The sequence below is a fragment of the Lampris incognitus genome, chromosome 10 (genome assembly GCF_029633865.1).
Source record: "Lampris incognitus isolate fLamInc1 chromosome 10, fLamInc1.hap2, whole genome shotgun sequence".
NCBI lineage: Eukaryota > Metazoa > Chordata > Actinopteri > Lampriformes > Lampridae > Lampris > Lampris incognitus.
The window spans coordinates 37566923-37586152 of NC_079220.1; the positions used below are offsets into that span (position 1 = coordinate 37566923).

Sequence of the window (19230 nt, forward strand, 5' to 3'; positions counted from 1 at the left end):
TAGTGTTGTCTTATGGCATTTTATTACAAACTACTGAAAACAATTTTTCCAGAAAACAGCACCTTGCATATGTTCTAACTATGTATTAACAACAATTTTTTTCAACAGTGGTTGTGGGGGGGGGGGGTATTTTTCCACTGTAGTAAAGTGAAGGGATTCAAATTATACCAAGGACATTTTTCCAAACATAACCGCAACATCAGCTGGGATAATGAAAATATGCAGCCTAGGCAGCATTGTGTAATCTTTCTGATTAAGTGTTGTGCTAATTATAAAAACTTTTCACTTACATTTCCTCAATGGCTTTTGTTTCACAGACCCTTACCCTATTACAGGGATAAGAATCACAAATCTATATCATAAAGCCTCTCTGTGCCAAAGTGCAGGTTTAGAGCTGGAGACGAATAGGTAGATAAGGTATTCATAAGCTGAAGTAAAGCATAAGGTCAAAACATCAAACCCTGTAAGGCTCACATACCACTAAATAAGAATACTCACTATCCCAGGACCACCAAATGAAGCATTTGATTGTAATTTCTCTGTTGTTACCTTGACCAGCTTCATGTATTCATCAATGGCCTTCTCCTCTCCAGGGAAGCACTTCTTTAGCTCCTCGGGGAAGCGGGTTCTACCGCTGTAGATGGGGTAGACCCGCCTGTTATCAGGCGGGCCCAACACTACCTGGTCAAAGGGATTCTCCAGAGGCTCCCATTGTAGTTGTCCATTGGTCAACTGGTCCAGCATGCAGCGAAAGGGCTTGTAATCTAGTAGGTCTCCAATGTAGTGGATTCCTGTGGAAGGGATGACAGACAAAACAGAACACAACAAGGGTTAGACCAAGATTAGAGAAAAGATTGCATTTTATAGATTAACTTTTTTATCTATATAAGTGATTTAAAAGCAGATTCTTATTTAGCATGTCAATCTGACTGGATGGATTATCTATCACCAAGTTACAAAGAGCAGCATTAAATGATCAATGAAACTCAACAACAAACTCAACAACAAATTCAGTGAATATCAAGCACAAAACAGTAAGTATAAAACTGTACACCCATACAGGGACAACTTTCATCAGAAATGACAGAAAATCAGGAGATAATGCATGCCACAAAGAACAGAATTACATGGAAAAGCCAATTATTTTGAGCAGCCTGTTTCTGAAAGATTTGGACTAAATAAAAAGATCAATTTCACTGGACAATGAAGATTTTGCTTCCAGAACACTTTTGGGTGTATTTTATGGATTCTGGGCTGCTGATCACGAAAATCACCTTAAAATTTTCCTATCACATACTGTTACACATACCGCACCACTACACCATTATACATACCGTGTAGATATAACCTATTTTTGTGGTTTCACGTCATATTTTAAGTCTACTAGTATATTGCCCACAAAGCAAGATGTTTTGGTTAGTCCAAGCCTGCCTGGGCATGCACTCAGTGTAGGTGCTATGCAAATATTGTCTTAGGCACGCCTGGGCATGCTTAGTCAGGTTAGATGCTGGCAGATAGGCTATAAAAGCTGCTCACCTTTACACATGCTGTTTGGACGCATGTTGATGCATATGTTCTTCAGGCAATAGCATAGTGAGTATACTTAACAATAGGATTTATTGTCTTCAGGAAGATTTAAGACAGCATAAATGTTTTGTAAATGTTGCAACAGCTGCAATACATTCTGTTACATCTGTGGTGAGGATACGCTTAAGGCTCAAAGATCACTGCACTTATTAAGAAAGCCTATGAGCTCTGCTTCGGATGTAAAATTGGTGACCAAGAAAAAACCTGGGCTCCTCACATTTGTTGAGCAACATGTGCAGTCAACCTGAGAGCTTGGCTCAGAGGTATTCAGAAGTCAATGCCATTTGCAGTCCCAATGATATGGCGAGAACAGAAGGATCACCTGACAGACTGTTACTTCTGTCTCACCAATGAATCTGGCTTCTCTACTAAAAACAAGAAATCTATTGAATACCCCAATCTGCCTTCAGCCATGAGACCAGCGCCACATAAGGACAGTTTGCCAGTATCAAAGCCACCAGAGACATGGAGCTTTGATGAGGCTCATGAAGATGCCACAACGCATGAACCAGATGTGGAAAACGACATTGATCCAGATGTTGAACTACTTGGTTCAAGATTGCAAGGATGGGATTTGCTGTCACCAAATACAAAAATTCCTATCTTTTGGAACTGCCAAGAACATTTGACAAACTTCTTTACACACGTTGAGAACCTCTGTTTCGGCACTGACATTGATGGATTGTTCATGGCTTTGGGTTGTGTGCATGACCCACAACAATGGTGTCTTTTTATAGATTCATCAAAGTTCAGCCTGAAAGCTGTCCTGTTACACAATGGCAATGTCCACCCATTGGCTATGCAGTACACATGAAAGAAACCTACAATAACATGGAACTGTTGTTGAAACACATACAGTACAACAATTATGACTGGAACATCTGTAGTGATCTAAAAGTAAGTATTGGTACTGCTACTAAGAATGCAGCTCGGATATACAGAGTACTGTTGTTTCCTTTGTCAATGCATGCTAAAGTCACATTACATTAAAAAGAACTGGTCACTCCATAAGCATTTCGTTTCAGAGCAGGAAAGTGTGGTGCATAAACCACTTGTCGACCCAACAAAGATATTTCTGCCTCCTCTTCATATAAAACTCGGATTGATGAAAAATTTTGTGAAAGCAATGAACAAAGAAGGTGATGGATTTCACTATATGAGACAGATGTTTCCAAGAACAACTGATTCTTGGAAGGTTTACAAAATGGCTGTGAGACCAGCTATGTTATATGGTCTGGAGACAGTGGCACTGACAAAAAGACAGGAGGCGGAGTTGGAGGTGGCAGAGTTGAAGATGCTAAGATTTTCACTGGGAGTGACGAAGAAGGATAGGATTAGTAACGATTATATCAGAGGGACAGCTCATGTTGGACGGTTTGGAGACAAAGCAAGAGAGACTAGATTGAAAAGGTTTGGACATGGGTGGAGGACAGATGCTGGGTATATTGGGAGAAGGACGCCGAATATGGAGCTGCCAGGGAAGAGGAAAAGTGGAGGCTTATGGATGTGGTGAGAGAGGACATGCAGGTGGCTGATGTGACAGAGGAAGATGCAGAGGACAGGAAGAGATGGAAATGGATGATCTGCTGTGGCGACCCCTAACGGGAACAGCTGAAAGTAGTAGTAGTAGTATCCAAGAATAACTGATGCCAAGATTAAAGAAGGCATTTTTGTTGGTTCACAAATGAGACAGGTCATCAATGACTGGGCGTTAGAAGATCTGCTAGTGGGGGCAGAGAAAATAGTATGGAAGGCATTTAAGGATGTTCTTGAGAATTTTCTTGTCAACTACAGAGCACCAAACTACATTGAGCTGCTTGACAACATGCTTAAAGCATACAAAACCATTAAGTGCAACATCTCATTGAAAATTCATTTTCTGCATTCACACTTGGACTTCTTCTCTGCAGATCTTGGTGCAGTCAGTGATGAGCATGGTGAAAGGTTTCACCAGGACATTGTAACCATGGAAAAGAGGTATCAGGGGAACTGGAATCCATCAATGCTGGTTGACTATAGTTGGACACTGACAGGAGAGGCACCAGATGTTGAGTACAAATGAAAATCAGTTGCAAAACATTTTAAGCTCAGTTGAACTAACACAATGTGTCAGCATCACTATGCGTTTAAACATGTTAAATTCAATTAAAGCTATTTTAATGTTTCTCCAAATTACGTGATATGGCAAATCTGAAATTATTTTTGTGTTCAGCTTGACATTGTCTATCAAAACCTCTATTTTTTCTTTTCTTTTCAGGGAGCAAAACGTTTGAAAAAAATTGTTGTCCAGTGTTTTCATGGATTTCTAAATGACTCATTCCAGTCATTAGCAAGGCGCAGGGGTGGGCAATCTTATCCAGAAAGGGCCGGTGTGGGTGCAGGTCTTTGTTCCAACCAAGCTGTTTAGACACCTGTGTCTCCTAATCAAGTTCCTCAGCAAATATTCTACTGGTTGATTAGTGGGATCAGGTGTGTAACTACTCCGTCAGCAATATTTTGTTTTTCAGACAGTGACTCCCATGAGCCTTATTTGATGAGTCGAATGACTTCGCACAGAGTGGGGTCAGTTTAAGTCGCCTCTTGAATTTCACTCAGTGTCATTGCCTTAGGGACAGCATTTGCTGTAACAAGGTTGACATATTCTTCCACTTGTCTTTCATTGTTTGAAATGTCATGAGAGATATGTGATACTCGTGCAGGGTGGCGTGACATATAGTCTGCCGGGTTGTCCTTAACAGACTTGTAGCGGACTGTGAAGTTGTAAGGCTGCAGACATAGACTCCAGCGTTCTATACAAGCAGGTGGCTTGGATTTGGGGTTGTTGAAAATCCACTCCAACGGTTTGTGTTCACTGATAAGTGTAAAGGGTGCTCCGTAAAGGTATATGTGAAAATGTTCACAGCCCCACACAATCGCAAGTGCTTCCCGTTCTGTTTGTGAGTATTTCTGTTCAAGGGGGACAGCACTTTACTTGCATAGCTTATCACTCTAGCTGGTTCATTCGGGCCATTCCTTTGTGCCAACACAGCCCCAAGACCTACTGGACTTGCGTCAACTACCAGTTCAGTTAGTCTGAGTGAGTCAAATTAAGTCATCACCGCGTCACTTGTTAGACTTTGTTTCATCTCATCAAGAGACCTCTGGTGTTTTTCCGCCCAGGTTCAACGAACAGTCTTTTTTGTAAGTTCTCTCAGAGGTTGGGTTATTGTGGCAAAATCCTTGATGAAACGCGCACTGTAATTTGCCATGCCCAGAAGACTGCGGACCTCACTGGCATCAGTCAGAGCAGCAGCGTCGTGAAGCGCCTGAACCTTCTTGGGATCTGGAGAGAATCCTCCATCTGAGAATGTGTATCCAAAGAAGTCCAGAGTGGTTTGTGCGTATGAGCACTTGACCTTGTTGAGAGTTAGGTTCTTCTCCCTCAGTCTCTGAAACGTTTTTCCAAGAGCTTTGTCATGGGCAGCTCTTGTTTTCCCAAACACTAATATGTCATCACTTAGGTTGATTACTCCTGGGATGCCATCCAGGGCTTGTTGAATGGCATTTTGGAACACCTCTGCAGCCAATGAAACTCCAAAGCTCAGTCTTTTGTAACGCCGCAGCCCTACATGGGTGGAGAATGTTGTGATATATCGAGAGGATGGCTCTAGTTCTAGCTGATGATATCCAGTGTTCAAATCTAGCTTTGAGAGGAACCTGGCTCCATTGAGTGATTGTATCATATCATCTACTCTAGGTGTGAGATGCCGTTCCCGTTCGATGGCCTGATTTGGTATCCTCATGTCCACACAAATGCGCACTGCTTCTGGGTCTTTTGGTTTTGGAACAGGAACAATTGGAGAGACCCAGGGAGTGGGACCATCCACCTTCTCGATGATGTCAAGGTCCTCTAGACGTTGCAGTTCAGCTTCAATTTGCTTCCTTACATGAAAAGGTACTCTTCTGTGAGGTTGTGTGACAGCAGGGACATCTCTCTTTATGTGCAACTTGATTTGAAAGTCATTCAGTTTTCCTATCCCCTGAAAGACGTCAGCATACTCAGTGAGGAGATCATCCACTGCCCTCACTTCTGTCTGGGTTGAAGTTCTTGTGGATTGCTCTGGCTGTTGTGGAGATGAGTGAAGAGCATTGGTGATTTTGATTAGTCCCAGTTGACTGGCAGTGTCATAGCCCAGTAGATTACCATTACTTCCTTGTAGCACATGGAATGTTGCATTTGTGAAGCGTGATATGGATTCGACCAGTGAAGTGAATTTTCCTAGGGCTGGCAGTGGTGTGCGTGAACCATAAGGAAATATGGAAACCATGCATTTGGTGAGTGAGGGCTTCTGTCTCAGTCTCTGGTAAGTTATTTCATCGAGGATATTCACAATTGCCCCTGTATCAAGCATCACTTTTATATTGCAGTCGTTAACCTTTATCGTTGCATGTGGGAGATTTCCTTTTGATTGGGAGACTGTGTACAGATACTCCTCAGTAGATTCTGTGCCTGCGTTGCTTATTTCTTGAGATGGGATGCCACTGTTTCCACTGGTGTGTGCATAATGCACTTCATGTCGACCTCTGATGCCCCCTTTTGGCCGGTTAGAGCGACAGCATTTTGCGAAATGTCCTTGTTTTCCCCCGTGCCGGGCACGGCATTTCGTCACAGTGGGGAAAGATACCAGAGCAGTTGTAGCATCTTTTTTTTTCAGCTCCCCTCCCCACATCTACTGCCAGAACATCTTCTCTTAGATTACTTTGAGCTGCACGTTGTTGTGTTTGTTCCATTTCCAATGCTTGAATCTCCGCAAGTGTCATGGTTCTACCGAGTGAGAGGGGTTCGGTCAACGTCATCTCTGATTTCTGTAGCGCGTGACGCCGCAGTTTATTACATGTGGACGTTTGAATGATCATAGTTTTGATCTCTCTTTCAACATCAGCAAAGTCGCGAGTTGCTGCCGCAGCCTGATGTGATAGGAGTCGAGTGTTTCCCCTGCGAAAAAACAAAACAAAGGATATTGCGGTATCAACAGTTGGGTTCTTTTCCCCTTTCTCCTTTGCTCAGACCTGGAATCCGCAAATCTGGGTCACCCTAAGGATGACCAGATTTTCAAAATCCCAAACCGGGACCCTAAAAAGTGTACCGTACGTTCGTGCACGCGCACGCGCACACGCATATATGCACACACACAAGCTTGTCTGTCTCGCCGGACATGATACATTGAAGGATTTGTATCCCCTCCCACCAAAAAAAGACAGGCTTGAGTAGCCGGGACTCGGGACACCCAGCTTGAAACCGGGACAATCCCGGACAAACCGGGACGTCTGGTCACCCTTGTAAATGACCCATATAATTTGTCATAATATTTTTTATTATTATTGATTTGTATGGTGCTCATTATTGATTTGTATTTGGTGCCTAAAGTACAGTCCTGATTGATATTAACAGCGAATTACACTTCCTTTTATGTGACCTTTATTTGAAAAAGTCTGGTCTCCCATGATGCTGTGCGCCGCTGCGAGAAAACGGCAGAACAAAACTGAAAGTTGAACACGATGGTCATGTTCGCTATGCACAGAACGAATTCACAACTTATAATTCATTGATCATGATCATTTATTTAGCACCTAGCTGGAAGGCGAACAGCTCTTACGGTGGTTCTATGGTGTGTCTACGGTGTGACTAGTAAAATGCTGCAATAAATGGTCTGATACCGCACCACGGACCCATCGGTCGTTATTGGAGTGCATCGTCTGAATAAAGGCCGGCTGGAATGCTACAGTAAGAGCTAACCCCTTCATCAACCCTGCCGCCACGCTGCACCGAGAGGTCTACGACGACGAATCACGGGGCCAAGTTGCTACTACGTCTGGTGTTGCTGACAACGGACACTTCGTCGAGCAACTCGGCGCCATTCTATGGGTCTTCTAGACAAAGAGACTTTACGGTCCTCAGGCAGCTGGCTAAAGGTTTGGTGCGACGGTCAGACAAAGGTATTGAACATTTCATTGATTGATAAGGAACAATTCATCTTCACTGCGAACATTGATAAACATATGGTTTGAGAAGAAAAGGTTTAAGAAGAAAAAGACATCAACAACAATGGACATTTGTTGAATTTGATGTTTCTCATTGTGAAGCTGATGGGACTTTATAGAACAAATAAGTTCACACAAAGTAACAAGTGAATCAAGTGACTTTGTTTATTGACTGTTATTATTATTAATATCCATTTACTGATCATCCTTCCTTGTTGACTGTAAAAAAAGGGGGAAAATGTTTAATGCATGATTTATACAGTCTGAATGGTAACTGAATGTTGTATTCAGTGGAGAGATTGATATTATAACCTTGCAGTCAGTAATATAACAGTCAGCCTACAGTGATAGGCTGTAGTCCTCTAAGCAGTCTGTAGCTATACCAGGTTCTCTGCTCCTCTCTTCGGGTAGTCTATGGGCTATAGTAAAGGCAAACAATTCATTACATCACATTTATCATGGCAGAATTGAATATGACTGAAACAGAGAATCCTGCCCCACAGTCAGAGCTAGAGAATCAGATAAATAGACTACAGCTTAAAATTAGTAAGCTACAAGAGGCTCTCAACGAAACGCTAGAGACTACCGAGATAGAACACTTAGAGAAGGAAATTCAAACAAAGGAAGAAACACTAAGTAGCTTCCAAAGTCAACTTGAAGAACAAAATGGGGATAGCCTCCGACTCCTGACTCGACGCTCGACTCGAGTGAAGATCTCGACTCCTAAAATGCTTGAACTGCAACAAGAGGAGGTGAGGAAGAAGGAGAGAAAGCTCCTCTCAGCGTACGAAAAATGGAAGAGTCGAGCTCGTGAGTCAAGAGAGCGGCTAAAGAAAGACCTCAAGGAAACTGAGCTGGCATCTCTGCTTGATACTTTGGAGAAGGGTAAAGAGGCTGTGTTGAACACCTATAATGACATACGAGGTCACTTCACACCCTCAGCCGAAATGAGAAGCGGTGTTGATGCATGTGAGGCAGCTACAACAGAGATTAAGAAAATCGCCTACGAGAGGATTGTAGACATCGATTTAGATTTTGATGCAGAACAAGCACAACGACGTCTCAAGGAGCTACTCAAGGGCGGCTATGCGCGCTCAATCTATGGATCCACTGTCTCAAGAGTGTCAAAGTCAGTCCACAGCCACGAAGGCAGCACTTTAACAGTCAAACGTGTGGACGCGGCAGCAGAGCTTGCAGCAAAGGAAGCAGAGTTCGAAGGGTTGCTTGAAGAAGATAAGCAAAGGGAGAAGATACAACGTTTGGAGGAGCAACAAAGGACACTAGAGGAGCAACAAAGGACGCTAGAGGAGCAACAAAGGTGAAGTTGAAAAACGCGCTCTTGAATGTCTACAGGCAGAAAAGGACTTAAGGGCTGCACGGGCCAGACTTCAAGTCTATAACCAGGGAACATCACAGGGCGGCAGTGTCCACTCTAATGATCCTGAAAGAAATCTTCACGGCTCCCCAGCTACCAGCAACCAAACCCTCAATATAACGGCATCGTCACCTGACATAAACGTGTCGTCCCTCGCCCGGGCCCTCCAAGATAGTATAGCCCTGAATAGACTTCCAGTGCCAGAGCCATCGGTATTTAATGGCGACCCCATTCAGTTCATTGAGTGGAGAACTTCATTCATGTCACTCATTGACTCAAAGGCCATCTCCTCAGCAGACAAGCTTTACTACTTGAGGAAATATGTAGGCGGCCCAGCTCGTAAGACACTGGAAGGGACCTTCTACAGAAACGACGGCGAGTCTTACAAGGACGCATGGAGCAAACTGAATCACCGATACGGACAAGCCTTCGTCATACAGAGAGCCTTCAGAGACAGGCTCACAAAGTGGCCAAAAATCCAACCAAGGGATGCAGAGGGACTTAGAGACTTTTCCGACTTCTTGAACGCCTGCCAAGACGCAATGTCTCATGTGAAGAGCCTCGAAATATTGAACGACTGTGAAGAGAACATGAAGCTGGTCCACAAACTGCCAGACTGGGCAGCATCTCGATGGAACAGGAAGGCTACGGAAGCCTTGGACAGGAATCAAGAATTCCCCAGCTTCAAGGACTTCACCACCTTCATGGCAAAGGAGGCAGCGATCGCATGCAATCCGATCACCTCACCTTATGCCTTACGCAACTCCGAGTCTAGCACAGCAAAACCGAATAACAGGGACCCTAAGAGGAACAAGGCGAGTGTTCTGAGTACGCAAACTGAAACGAACAGTGACAAGCAAAAGCCAGCCAGCGGAAAGAAAAAAACCCCCTGTGCGTTCTGCCAAGACAGTCAACACGGGCTACATGCATGTCCCAAGTTCATCGCCAAGACTCTGGAGGAGAGAAGAGAATTCGTGAAAGAGAACAAGCTCTGCTATGGCTGCACCAAACCCGGCCACAGCACGAAGGACTGTCGACATAGACATACCTGCGACACCTGCAAAGGCAAACACCCCACCTGTCTTCACAGTGACAACCACGTGAAAAGGGAACCGTCTGCAGCTCGGGAAAACACTCCCCCAAGCAACGCTAATGAATCAGAAGCTGCCGCGACTGCAATGTCACATGCCGTCACGACTGGACAGTCTACCAACACATCGATGATTGTGCCCGTATGGGTGTCGTCCAAGAACAACTCAGGAACAGAAAAACTTGTCTACGCCCTGCTGGATACACAGAGTGACACCACATTCGTCGACCAGGAAGTGAGCAGCGCTCTAAAGGCAGAGTCCTGACCAGTGAAACTGAAGTTAATGACAATGATAGGACGTGACACCATCGTGAAAAGCCAACGAGTCTCGGGGCTTCGTGTGCGCGGTTACAGATCTTCCCTCCACATCGACCTTCCTCCTGCCTACGCTAAGGACTGTATACCGGTGAACCGCGCCCACATTCCCACAAGTGAAACAGCCAGACAATGGAATCATCTCTCCGCAGTCATAGACGAGATTCCACCGCTGCAAGATTGTGATATTGGTCTTTTAATAGGATACAACTGTGCGAGGGCAATGGCACCAAGAGATGTAATAGCAGGAGGAAATGAAGAGCCGTACGCAATCCGAACCGACCTTGGATGGAGCATCGTGGGTTGCTCTTCACCGTGCCTTGACACTCCAAGCGTGGCGAGACAGTGTTTCCGGGTAGCTATGAAGGAGCTCCCGCCAGTCACCCCTGCAGATGCTTTCGCATTCTGGAGACCGACTTCAAAGATGCCAAGGAGGATGAAAAGACAGTGTCCCAGGAAGATATCTTGTTCCTGGACAAACTCAAAAACGGCATCCAGAAGAACAGTCAAGGTCACTACGAAATGCCCTTACCTTTTAAGGAGAGACCCAACCTACCTGACAACAAACAGCTTGCCATCGTTCGTCTCAGCCATCTGAAGAGGAAGCTGTCAAAGGATGAAAGATACAAAGAACAGTACATCAAGTTCATGGAGGATGTCATAGAAAAGGGTGACGCAGAGGAAGTACATGATGATGGGAAGGAAGGAGAAAAATGGTACATACCTCATCATGGTGTCTACCACGCCAAGAAGCCAGACAAACTACGCGTGGTATTCGACTGCTCTGCCAAATACAAGGGAACCAGTCTAAACGATCATCTGCTCACCGGACCCGACTTGATGAACAATTTCAATGGTGTTCTCCTTCGCTTCCGACTGCATTCTACTGCGTTGATGTGCGACATAGAAAAGATGTTTCACCAATTTCACGTGAGCGAGACGGATCAGGATTACCCGCGCTTCCTGTGGTGGAAGAAAGGAGATCTCAGCACGCAACCTCAAGAGTACCGAATGAGGGTGCATATCTTCGGTGCTGCCTCATCGCCTGGTTGCGCAAACTACGGCTTGAAGTACCTGGCTACTGAGAACAGAGACCTATACCCCCTAGGTTCACAGTTCATTCTGAGAGACGTTTATGTCGATGACGGTCTCGCAAGTATGGACAGTACAGAGAAGGCTATTCAGCTCGCTCGAGAAGCCAGAGAACTTTGTGCCCTGGGTGGCCTTAGACTCCACAAACTTGTGTCCAACGACAGAGCTGTAATAGAAAGCATACCGTCATCTGAACGTGCATCAGAAATCAAAGATCTTAACCTTACCTTGGATGACCTACCTTCAGAAAGAGCGTTGGGGATCCAATGGCACATCGAGTCAGACTGCTTGAAGTTCAACGTCAATCTCAAGGATCAACCTGCAACACGCCGAGGTATACTGTCTACGGTTGCCTCCTTGTATGACCCCCTAGGGTTTGTCGCCCCATTCTTGCTAGTCGGAAAGGGAGTACTGCAGGAAATGTGCAGACATGGAACGGGTTGGGATGATCCTCTGACTGATGAACTTCGCCCAAGGTGGGAGAGATGGAAAAATGACCTTACCAACATGGAGAAGCTGGACATTCCCCGGAGCTATGCACCTGCAAACTTTGGGAGGGTCACCAGACAGGAGTTACACCACTACTCCGATGCAAGCACGACTGGCTATGGACAGTGTTCATATCTGCGACTCAGAAATGAAGGAGACGTTCACTGCGCCCTAGTCATGGCAAAATCACGAGTTGCTCCCACGAAGGTCACCACAATCCCAAGACTAGAGCTAACAGCTGCAGTCGTCTCAGTGAAAACCAGCAATGTACTGAAAGAAGAACTTGGATACGCTGATGCCGACGAGTACTTCTGGACCGATTCTAAAGTCGTTCTAGAAATAAAAGATCTAAAAGATCTAAAAACCAATAAATCACCAGGCAATGATGGGCTTACCTCTGAATTTTATAAAGTTTTTGCCAACCAAATTGCAAAATGTTTACTCGCTGTTTATAATGAGGCTATATGTAAAGAAGAATGTTGTTAAGGCAAAGACTTCACTCTGATTCCCAAAACAAAGAAAGATCCCTTACTCATTGATAACTGGAGACCAATTACTCTTCTTAACAATGATTATAAAATTATTGCCTCTATATTAGCGAAGTGTCTAAAGACTGGCCCAAATAAAATAATTCATGAATCGCAATGTGGATTCATAGGTGGCCGTCATATCTCAAATAATATTTGTCTAGTTATTGACCTAGTTAATTATAAAGATTTACTTGATGGCAGTCCGTCAATGTTATTTTTGGATTTTCAAAAAGCATTTGATACGGTGTCCCACAAATTTATTTTTGATACCCTACATTTTTTCAAATTCGGTGACTTTTTTATTAAGGCAATCAAAACCTTATACAGTGGTAACAACCGCTCCGTCAAACTCCCTTATGGTACATCACCTAGATTTGACATAAAGACGGATTCGTCAGGGCTGTCCCATCTCTCCTTACCTTTTTTTTACTGGCAGGCCAAATTCTTAATTTATTAATAACGCAACATCCCTTTAAAGGTATTAATTTTTATGGTAGGGAAATAAAAATATCACAACTAGCTGGTGATACTACTTAATTTTTGAAAGTAAAACTGAAGTCTCCCAAGCCTTATCTGTCATCACAAACTTTTCTGATATATCTGGTTTAAATCTTAATTTAAACAAGTGTGAAGTACTTGCTTTAAAAGACATTGCAGACACAGAGATATGCTGTATCCCAGTAAAAGATACACTATACTATATGGGAATTATAATCACTAAGGATGGTAAACATTTGATGCACAGTAATTTGGACCCAGTAATTCATTCTATTAAAGTTAAATTCAATTCTTGGTTAGCCAGAGATTTATCTCTCTATGGTAGAGTACTACTAAGCAAGGCAGACGGCCTTTCGAGAGCCTATTATGTCTTTTCCTCCCTTGAGGTCACCAAACATAAAACCCCTTGTTTAGACAGGCTTCTTTTTAACTTTGTTTGGAAAAATAAGACATACAGGGTTAAAAAGGAGGTTATGTCTATATCTCTAATAGAGGGTGCTTTTAATGTGTTGGACTTTTCATCACTTAACCATATTATCAAAATTAACTGGATCAAAATATTTCTAAAAGCCCCTGTGAGCATGTGGAATATCATCCTAAACTTTCTGTTTAAAATAGTAGGTGGTCTTAATTTTTTATTAATGTGCCCATATGCTGTTGGTAAACTTCCTATCAGACTCTCAAACTTTCACAAGCAAGCTCTTGTGTTAGTCCGTTCTATATAAAGACAACTGTTCTCATAAATGTTTTCTTATGGAATAATGACAATGTCACGTACAGAAACAAATCGTTATTTTTTGAAAATTGGTTTAACACTAACATTCTACTTGTAAAACAGCTATTTATGTTGTGGTTACACCGCCCCGAGCTGCCTCCCCGGCACGTTCAAGCCACTCCCCCAGCTCGGACGTGCCGGAAACATCCGAGCGCTCGGCTCGCGCTCTGAGGAGACGAGAGCTGCACTGCACCAGGTGTTTGCCATCATCCATCAGGCACACCTGCGGCAATCAGGCAGCCCTCTACAAGAAGTCTCCCAGAACACCACTCCGTGCTTCGACGTACTGAACCCTGCGGTAAAGTTCTGACAAGCCCTCCAGCGTTCCTTGCATTCTGTTTATTCCCCGGTGTCTTATCCTCGTGTCTCTGTTTCCTCCCAAGACTCTCCCTCCGCGACTTCCAAGGCTCCCCGCGTCTCCCTTGTCCCCAGCGACCTTCACGTTTTTCCCCGGACCTCTCCTGCGATCTCCCCCCTTGTCCCTCTACCTGGACCCCTCCTTTCGGACTCGGACTTCCTCGGACAACCCCTCTTGGATCACGGACTGGACTTTCTTGCCAGGTGCACGCACATTATTTCAACACCTCCTGGTCATTTACATACCGCACCACACATAGGCTAAAAACACTCACACATAGTTATACACGCAAACCACGGGACGCCACACATAGTTTATTCACACATCCCACTAACAGAACGTTTTTCGCACCATACATTCCCCTCCCACAATAAAACCACCTTTTGGATTTTGAAGTCATCCTGTGTCTGTCTGCCTTGGGTTTCGCCACACGGGTCGGGTTCTGGTGCGCGAGCATAACAGAACGTCGGGGCCATTATGGACCCAGGCAAACCCAAGGAGCAGACGGTCCCTGTGACGCCCCAGAGCCCCGTCCCCCTAGAGGCAGTAGTAAGAAGTCACAGCTGCCAACTTGCCTCTCTCCACTCAGAGACGAGCGCGTTAGACGCCCTCTCCGCGCAGATCGCTGCACGCTCAACAGCGGCCTCCAGGATGAGCGACCACCCTGCTCTGGCCCTGGTCTCTAGCCCCAGCTCGGCCTCCGGTTTCCCCGTTCCTGGTCCCGACGTTCCCCCTCCTCCGAGTCAACCCCCAGTGGACCCCCGGTGCGAGCCTAACCTTCCCTGCCCCAAGGCCTTCGGTGGGGAGTTCGAGCTGTGCAGGGGTTTCCTTGGTCAGTGTGAGCTCCTGTTCAAACACCAGCCAGGTATAGGACAGGAGAGACCAAGGTAGCCCTTATGTCCCTCCTCACCGGCAAAGCCCTCAGCTGGGCCATAGCGGCGGTTGGCCATACCGAGCGGCTCGCCTCGGACTATGGTGCCTTCCGCCACGAGTTCAATCTGGTGTTTGACCACCCAGCTGACGGGCAGGACGCTGCCAGCCGCCTCCATTCCATCCAGCAGGGAGCCAGGTCGGTGGCAGATTATACCTTGGAGGTGAGGATACTCGCGGCAGACAGTGGGTGGGATGACACTTCGCTCAAGAGCGCGTACAGGAGGGGGCTGAGCGAGCCCATCAAAGATCTCATCGTTCGGGACCGCCCTGCCTCCTTCAACGAGCTCGTCGCCCTCCTGATGGACGAACGGCTGCGGGAGCGGCGCCAGGAACGCCCCCCGCGCACTGGCCCCTCCCATAGACCAACCCCCGTCCGTTCTACCGGTGCCTTCCCTGGGTCAGTGTCCCGTCGGCTCTCTCTACCCTCACACTCCCCCTAGCAACCCTGGGTGGCTTCTGGATCCAGGCCGGAGGAGGAGCCCATGCAGTTGGGTCGGTCACGGCTCCCGCTGGAGGTTAGGGAGCAGAGGATGCGTGACCACCTCTGCCTCTACTGCGGGAGGTCGGGCCACTAGCCACTACATCAAGGCCTGCCCGACTCGCCCAAAAGACCCGGCTCACTAGCGAGGGGTGTCCTAGTGAGCCTGACGACCCTTCCTCAGCCCCAGCCCAAGAAGGAGCACAACCAGCTTTTCCCGGTCACTCTCACCTGGGGTAACGACTCACTCTCTATTGGTGCACTCCTGGATTCGGGGGCGGACGAGTGTTTGATGGACATCTCGCTGGCCCGGCAGGCCGGCATTCCACTCGTCCCCCTAGACACACCCCTCACAGCCAAAGCCCTAGTTGGTCGTTCACTTGGTAAGATCACACACAGCACTGCTTCCCTCACTCTTTCGGGTAATCACGTGGAAGCTATGCGTTTTTTGGTTTTGCGCGCCCCTGGTTTTAGGAAGACCGTGGTTGGAACGGCACGATCCCTACATCTCTTGGTCTACTGGGCGGATTTTGGTTGGCGCGTTGCGTGTCATGCCAACCGCCTTCGCTCCGCCCACTCCCCGTCCAGTGGCCTCAGACCCGTGCCTCCTCCCACGGATCTCACTGGTGTTCCTCCCATTTATCACGATTTAGCCCCTGTATTTAGTAAGGACAGTGCACTTTCCCTCCCCCCTCACCGTCTCTATGATTGCGCCATAGATCTCTTTCCCGGGTCCGCCCTTCCCACTGGTTGGTTGTATAACCTCTCCGTCACGGAGAAGGAGGCTATGCGCAATTATATCAGTCCCTGGCCTCAGGAATCATAAGGCCCTCGTCTTCCCCGGTGGCAGCGGGCTTCTTTTTGTGGCAAAGAAGGAGGGCAGCCTGAGGCGTTGCATAGATTATTGAATGTTAAATGACATCACGGTGAAAAATAAATATCCACTCCCCCTTATGAGTTCCACGTTCGAGCTACTCGCTCACGCCACGGTGTTCACCAAGCTAGACCTGCGCAGCGCGTACCACCTGTTGTGCATCTGGGAAGGGGATGAATGGAAGACGGCCTTCAACACCCACCTAGGGCATTTCGAGTACCTCGTTATGCCCTTCGGCCTCACCAACGCCCCGGCCGTCTTCCAGGCGTTGGTCAACGACGTGCTCCGGGACATGCTGAACACGTTCGCGGTGGTGTACCTGGATGACATCCTCGTGTTCTCCAGGACTGAGGAGGAACACCACCAGCATGCCCACCTGGTCCTCCAACGGCTGCTGAAGAACAGGCTCTTCGTGAAAGCCGAGGAGCGTGTGTTCCACTCCGCTTCCGTGGAGTTCCTTGGCCACATCGTGGAGAAGGGGCTCGTCCGCACCGACCCCAGGAAGACCCGAGCGGTAGAGGAGTGGGCACGGCCCACTAACAGGTCGCAACTCCAGCGCTTCCTGGGGTTTGCAAACTTCTACCGGCGCTTCATCAGGGGGTTCAGCCGTGTGGCTGCCCCCCTCACTGCACTCACCTCCGCCCCTTCTCCTGGACCTCGGAGGCAGAGGCCGCCTTCTCGGCCCTGAAGAGGCTGTTCACAACGGCTCCGGTGCTCGCCCACCCGGACCCGTCCAGGCAGTTCATCGTGGAGGTGGACGCATCGGACAAGGGCATCGGAGCCATCCTCTCCCAGCGGTCGAAGGAGGACCAGAAGATCCACCCGTGCGCCTTCTCCCGGCGTTTCAGTCCTGCGGAGAACTATAACATCGACAACAGGGAGTTGCTGGCGGTCCACGCCGCCCTAGAGTGGAGACACTGGCTGGAGGGAGCAGGGCAGCCGTTCATCGTATGGTCCGATCACAAGAACCTGACCTACGTGCAGACGGCTAAGAGGCTCAACCCCAGGCAGGCGCGCCGGGCTCTCTTCTTCAGCCGGTTCGACTTCACCCTCACCTACCGCCCAGGCAGCAAGAATGTCAGGGCAGACGCCCTCTCCCGTCTGTTTCCCGAGGGGTCCCCTGACGCCCCAGACACCATCCTTCCCCCGGCCCGGGTGGTGGGTGTCATCACCTGGGCCATCGAATCGATGGTGAGAAGGGCCCAGCCCGACCCAGGCAATGGACCCCGGAACCGGCTATTTGTGCCTCCCTCTGTCCGGCCCCAGGTGCTGGAGTGGGGCCACTCCAGCCGTTTTGCCTGCCACCCCGGTGTCCACCGAACGGCGGCCTTCATCCGCAGGGGTTTCTGGTGGCCCACCATGGGGGCAGACACCAGAGAGTTCGTGGCTGCCTGCGCCCGCAGCAAGGCTCTCCATCGCCCTCCAGCAGGTCTCTTGCGCCCCCTTCCTGTCCCCGGCCGACCTTGGACCCACATTGCCTTGGACTTTGTAACTGGCCTCCCCGTGTCCCAAGGCAATGACACCATTCTGACCATTGTCGACCGGTTTTCCAAGGCCGTCCACTTTGTTGCCCTCACCAAACTCCCCTCTGCAGCCGAGACGGCGGACCTTCTCGTCTCCCACGTCGTCCGACCCCATGGGATTCCCCTGGACATTGTCTCTGACCGTGGTCCCCAGTTCACTTCTAAGGTGTGGCAGGCCTTCTGTAAGGGGATTGGGGCCACGGTCAGCCTCTCCTCCGCGTATCACCCCCAGACCAATGGGCAGGCAAAGCGGGCCAATCAAGCCCCGGAGGCGGCTTTGCGTTGCGTTACCACCAGCAACCCCGCCTCCTGGAGCAAGTACCTGCCCTGAGTGGAGTACTCGCTCAACTCCATGGAGAGTTCGGCTACCGGTTTGTCCCCCTTCGAGTGTTCCCTTGGCTATCAACCCCTCTGTTTCCCCCATCAGGAGTTGGAGGTGGCGGTCCCTTCCACGAGGGCTCATCTCCGCCGATGTCGGCGCGTTTGGAAGACCGCCCGGGCCGCTCTGTTGCGAGCTACAGAGCGGGCCCGGCGCAGCGCCAACCGGCGGAGAGTGCCGGCCCAAGCTTATCGACCTGGCCAGAGGGTATAGCTCCTGGCCCGGGACCTGCCCCTCCCTACCCTCAACCGGAAGCTAGCTCCCCGCTACGTCGGTCCCTACACCATCGACCGCATCGTCAACCCATCGGCGGTGCGTCTCCATCTCCCCACCTCACTCAAGATCCATCCCGTCTTCCATGTCTCGCGCCTCAAACCGGTAGCCTCCAGCCCCCTGTCTCCCCCTGTTCTAGCTACTCCACCCCCCCAGGGTCCTCGACGGTGGTGACCATGGTCTGGGATGTCGATCGGCTGCTCGCCGTACGCCGCCAGGGGCGTGGGTACCAATACCTGGTGGACTGGGTTGGCTATGAGCCCGAGGACCGCAGCTGGGTTCCTCGGTCCTACCTGGCTGACCCCGCACTCCTGGAGTTCTATCGGGCCCAGCCCAACGCCATCGGACGGTCGTCCGGTGTCTCCCGTAGGAGGGGGGGTCCTGTTGTGGTTACACCGCCCCGAGCTGCCTCCCCGGCACGTTCAAGCCACTCCCTCAGCTCGGACGTGCCGGAAACATCCGAGCGCTCGGCTCGCGCTCTGAGGAGACGAGAGCTGCACTGCACCAGGTGTTTGCCATCATCCATCTGGCACACCTGCGGCAATCAGGCAGCCCTCTACAAGAAGTCTCCCAGAACACCACTCCGTGCTTCGACGTACTGAACCCTGCGGTAAAGTTCTGACAAGCCCTCCAGCGTTCC

The 19230-nt window shown here is 48.5% G+C and overlaps 1 protein-coding gene across 1 annotated transcript in view; it reads right to left on the reverse strand.

Annotated features, from left to right (window-relative positions):
- Nucleotides 1–19230, reverse strand: part of LOC130119453 (all-trans-retinol 13,14-reductase-like) — a 39468-nt gene that overhangs the window by 14401 nt on the left and 5837 nt on the right. The window contains exon 3 of the mRNA XM_056287956.1: nucleotides 550–791. Coding sequence (XP_056143931.1) covers nucleotides 550–791 — 242 coding nt within the window. The remainder of the gene's footprint in view (nucleotides 1–549; nucleotides 792–19230) is intronic.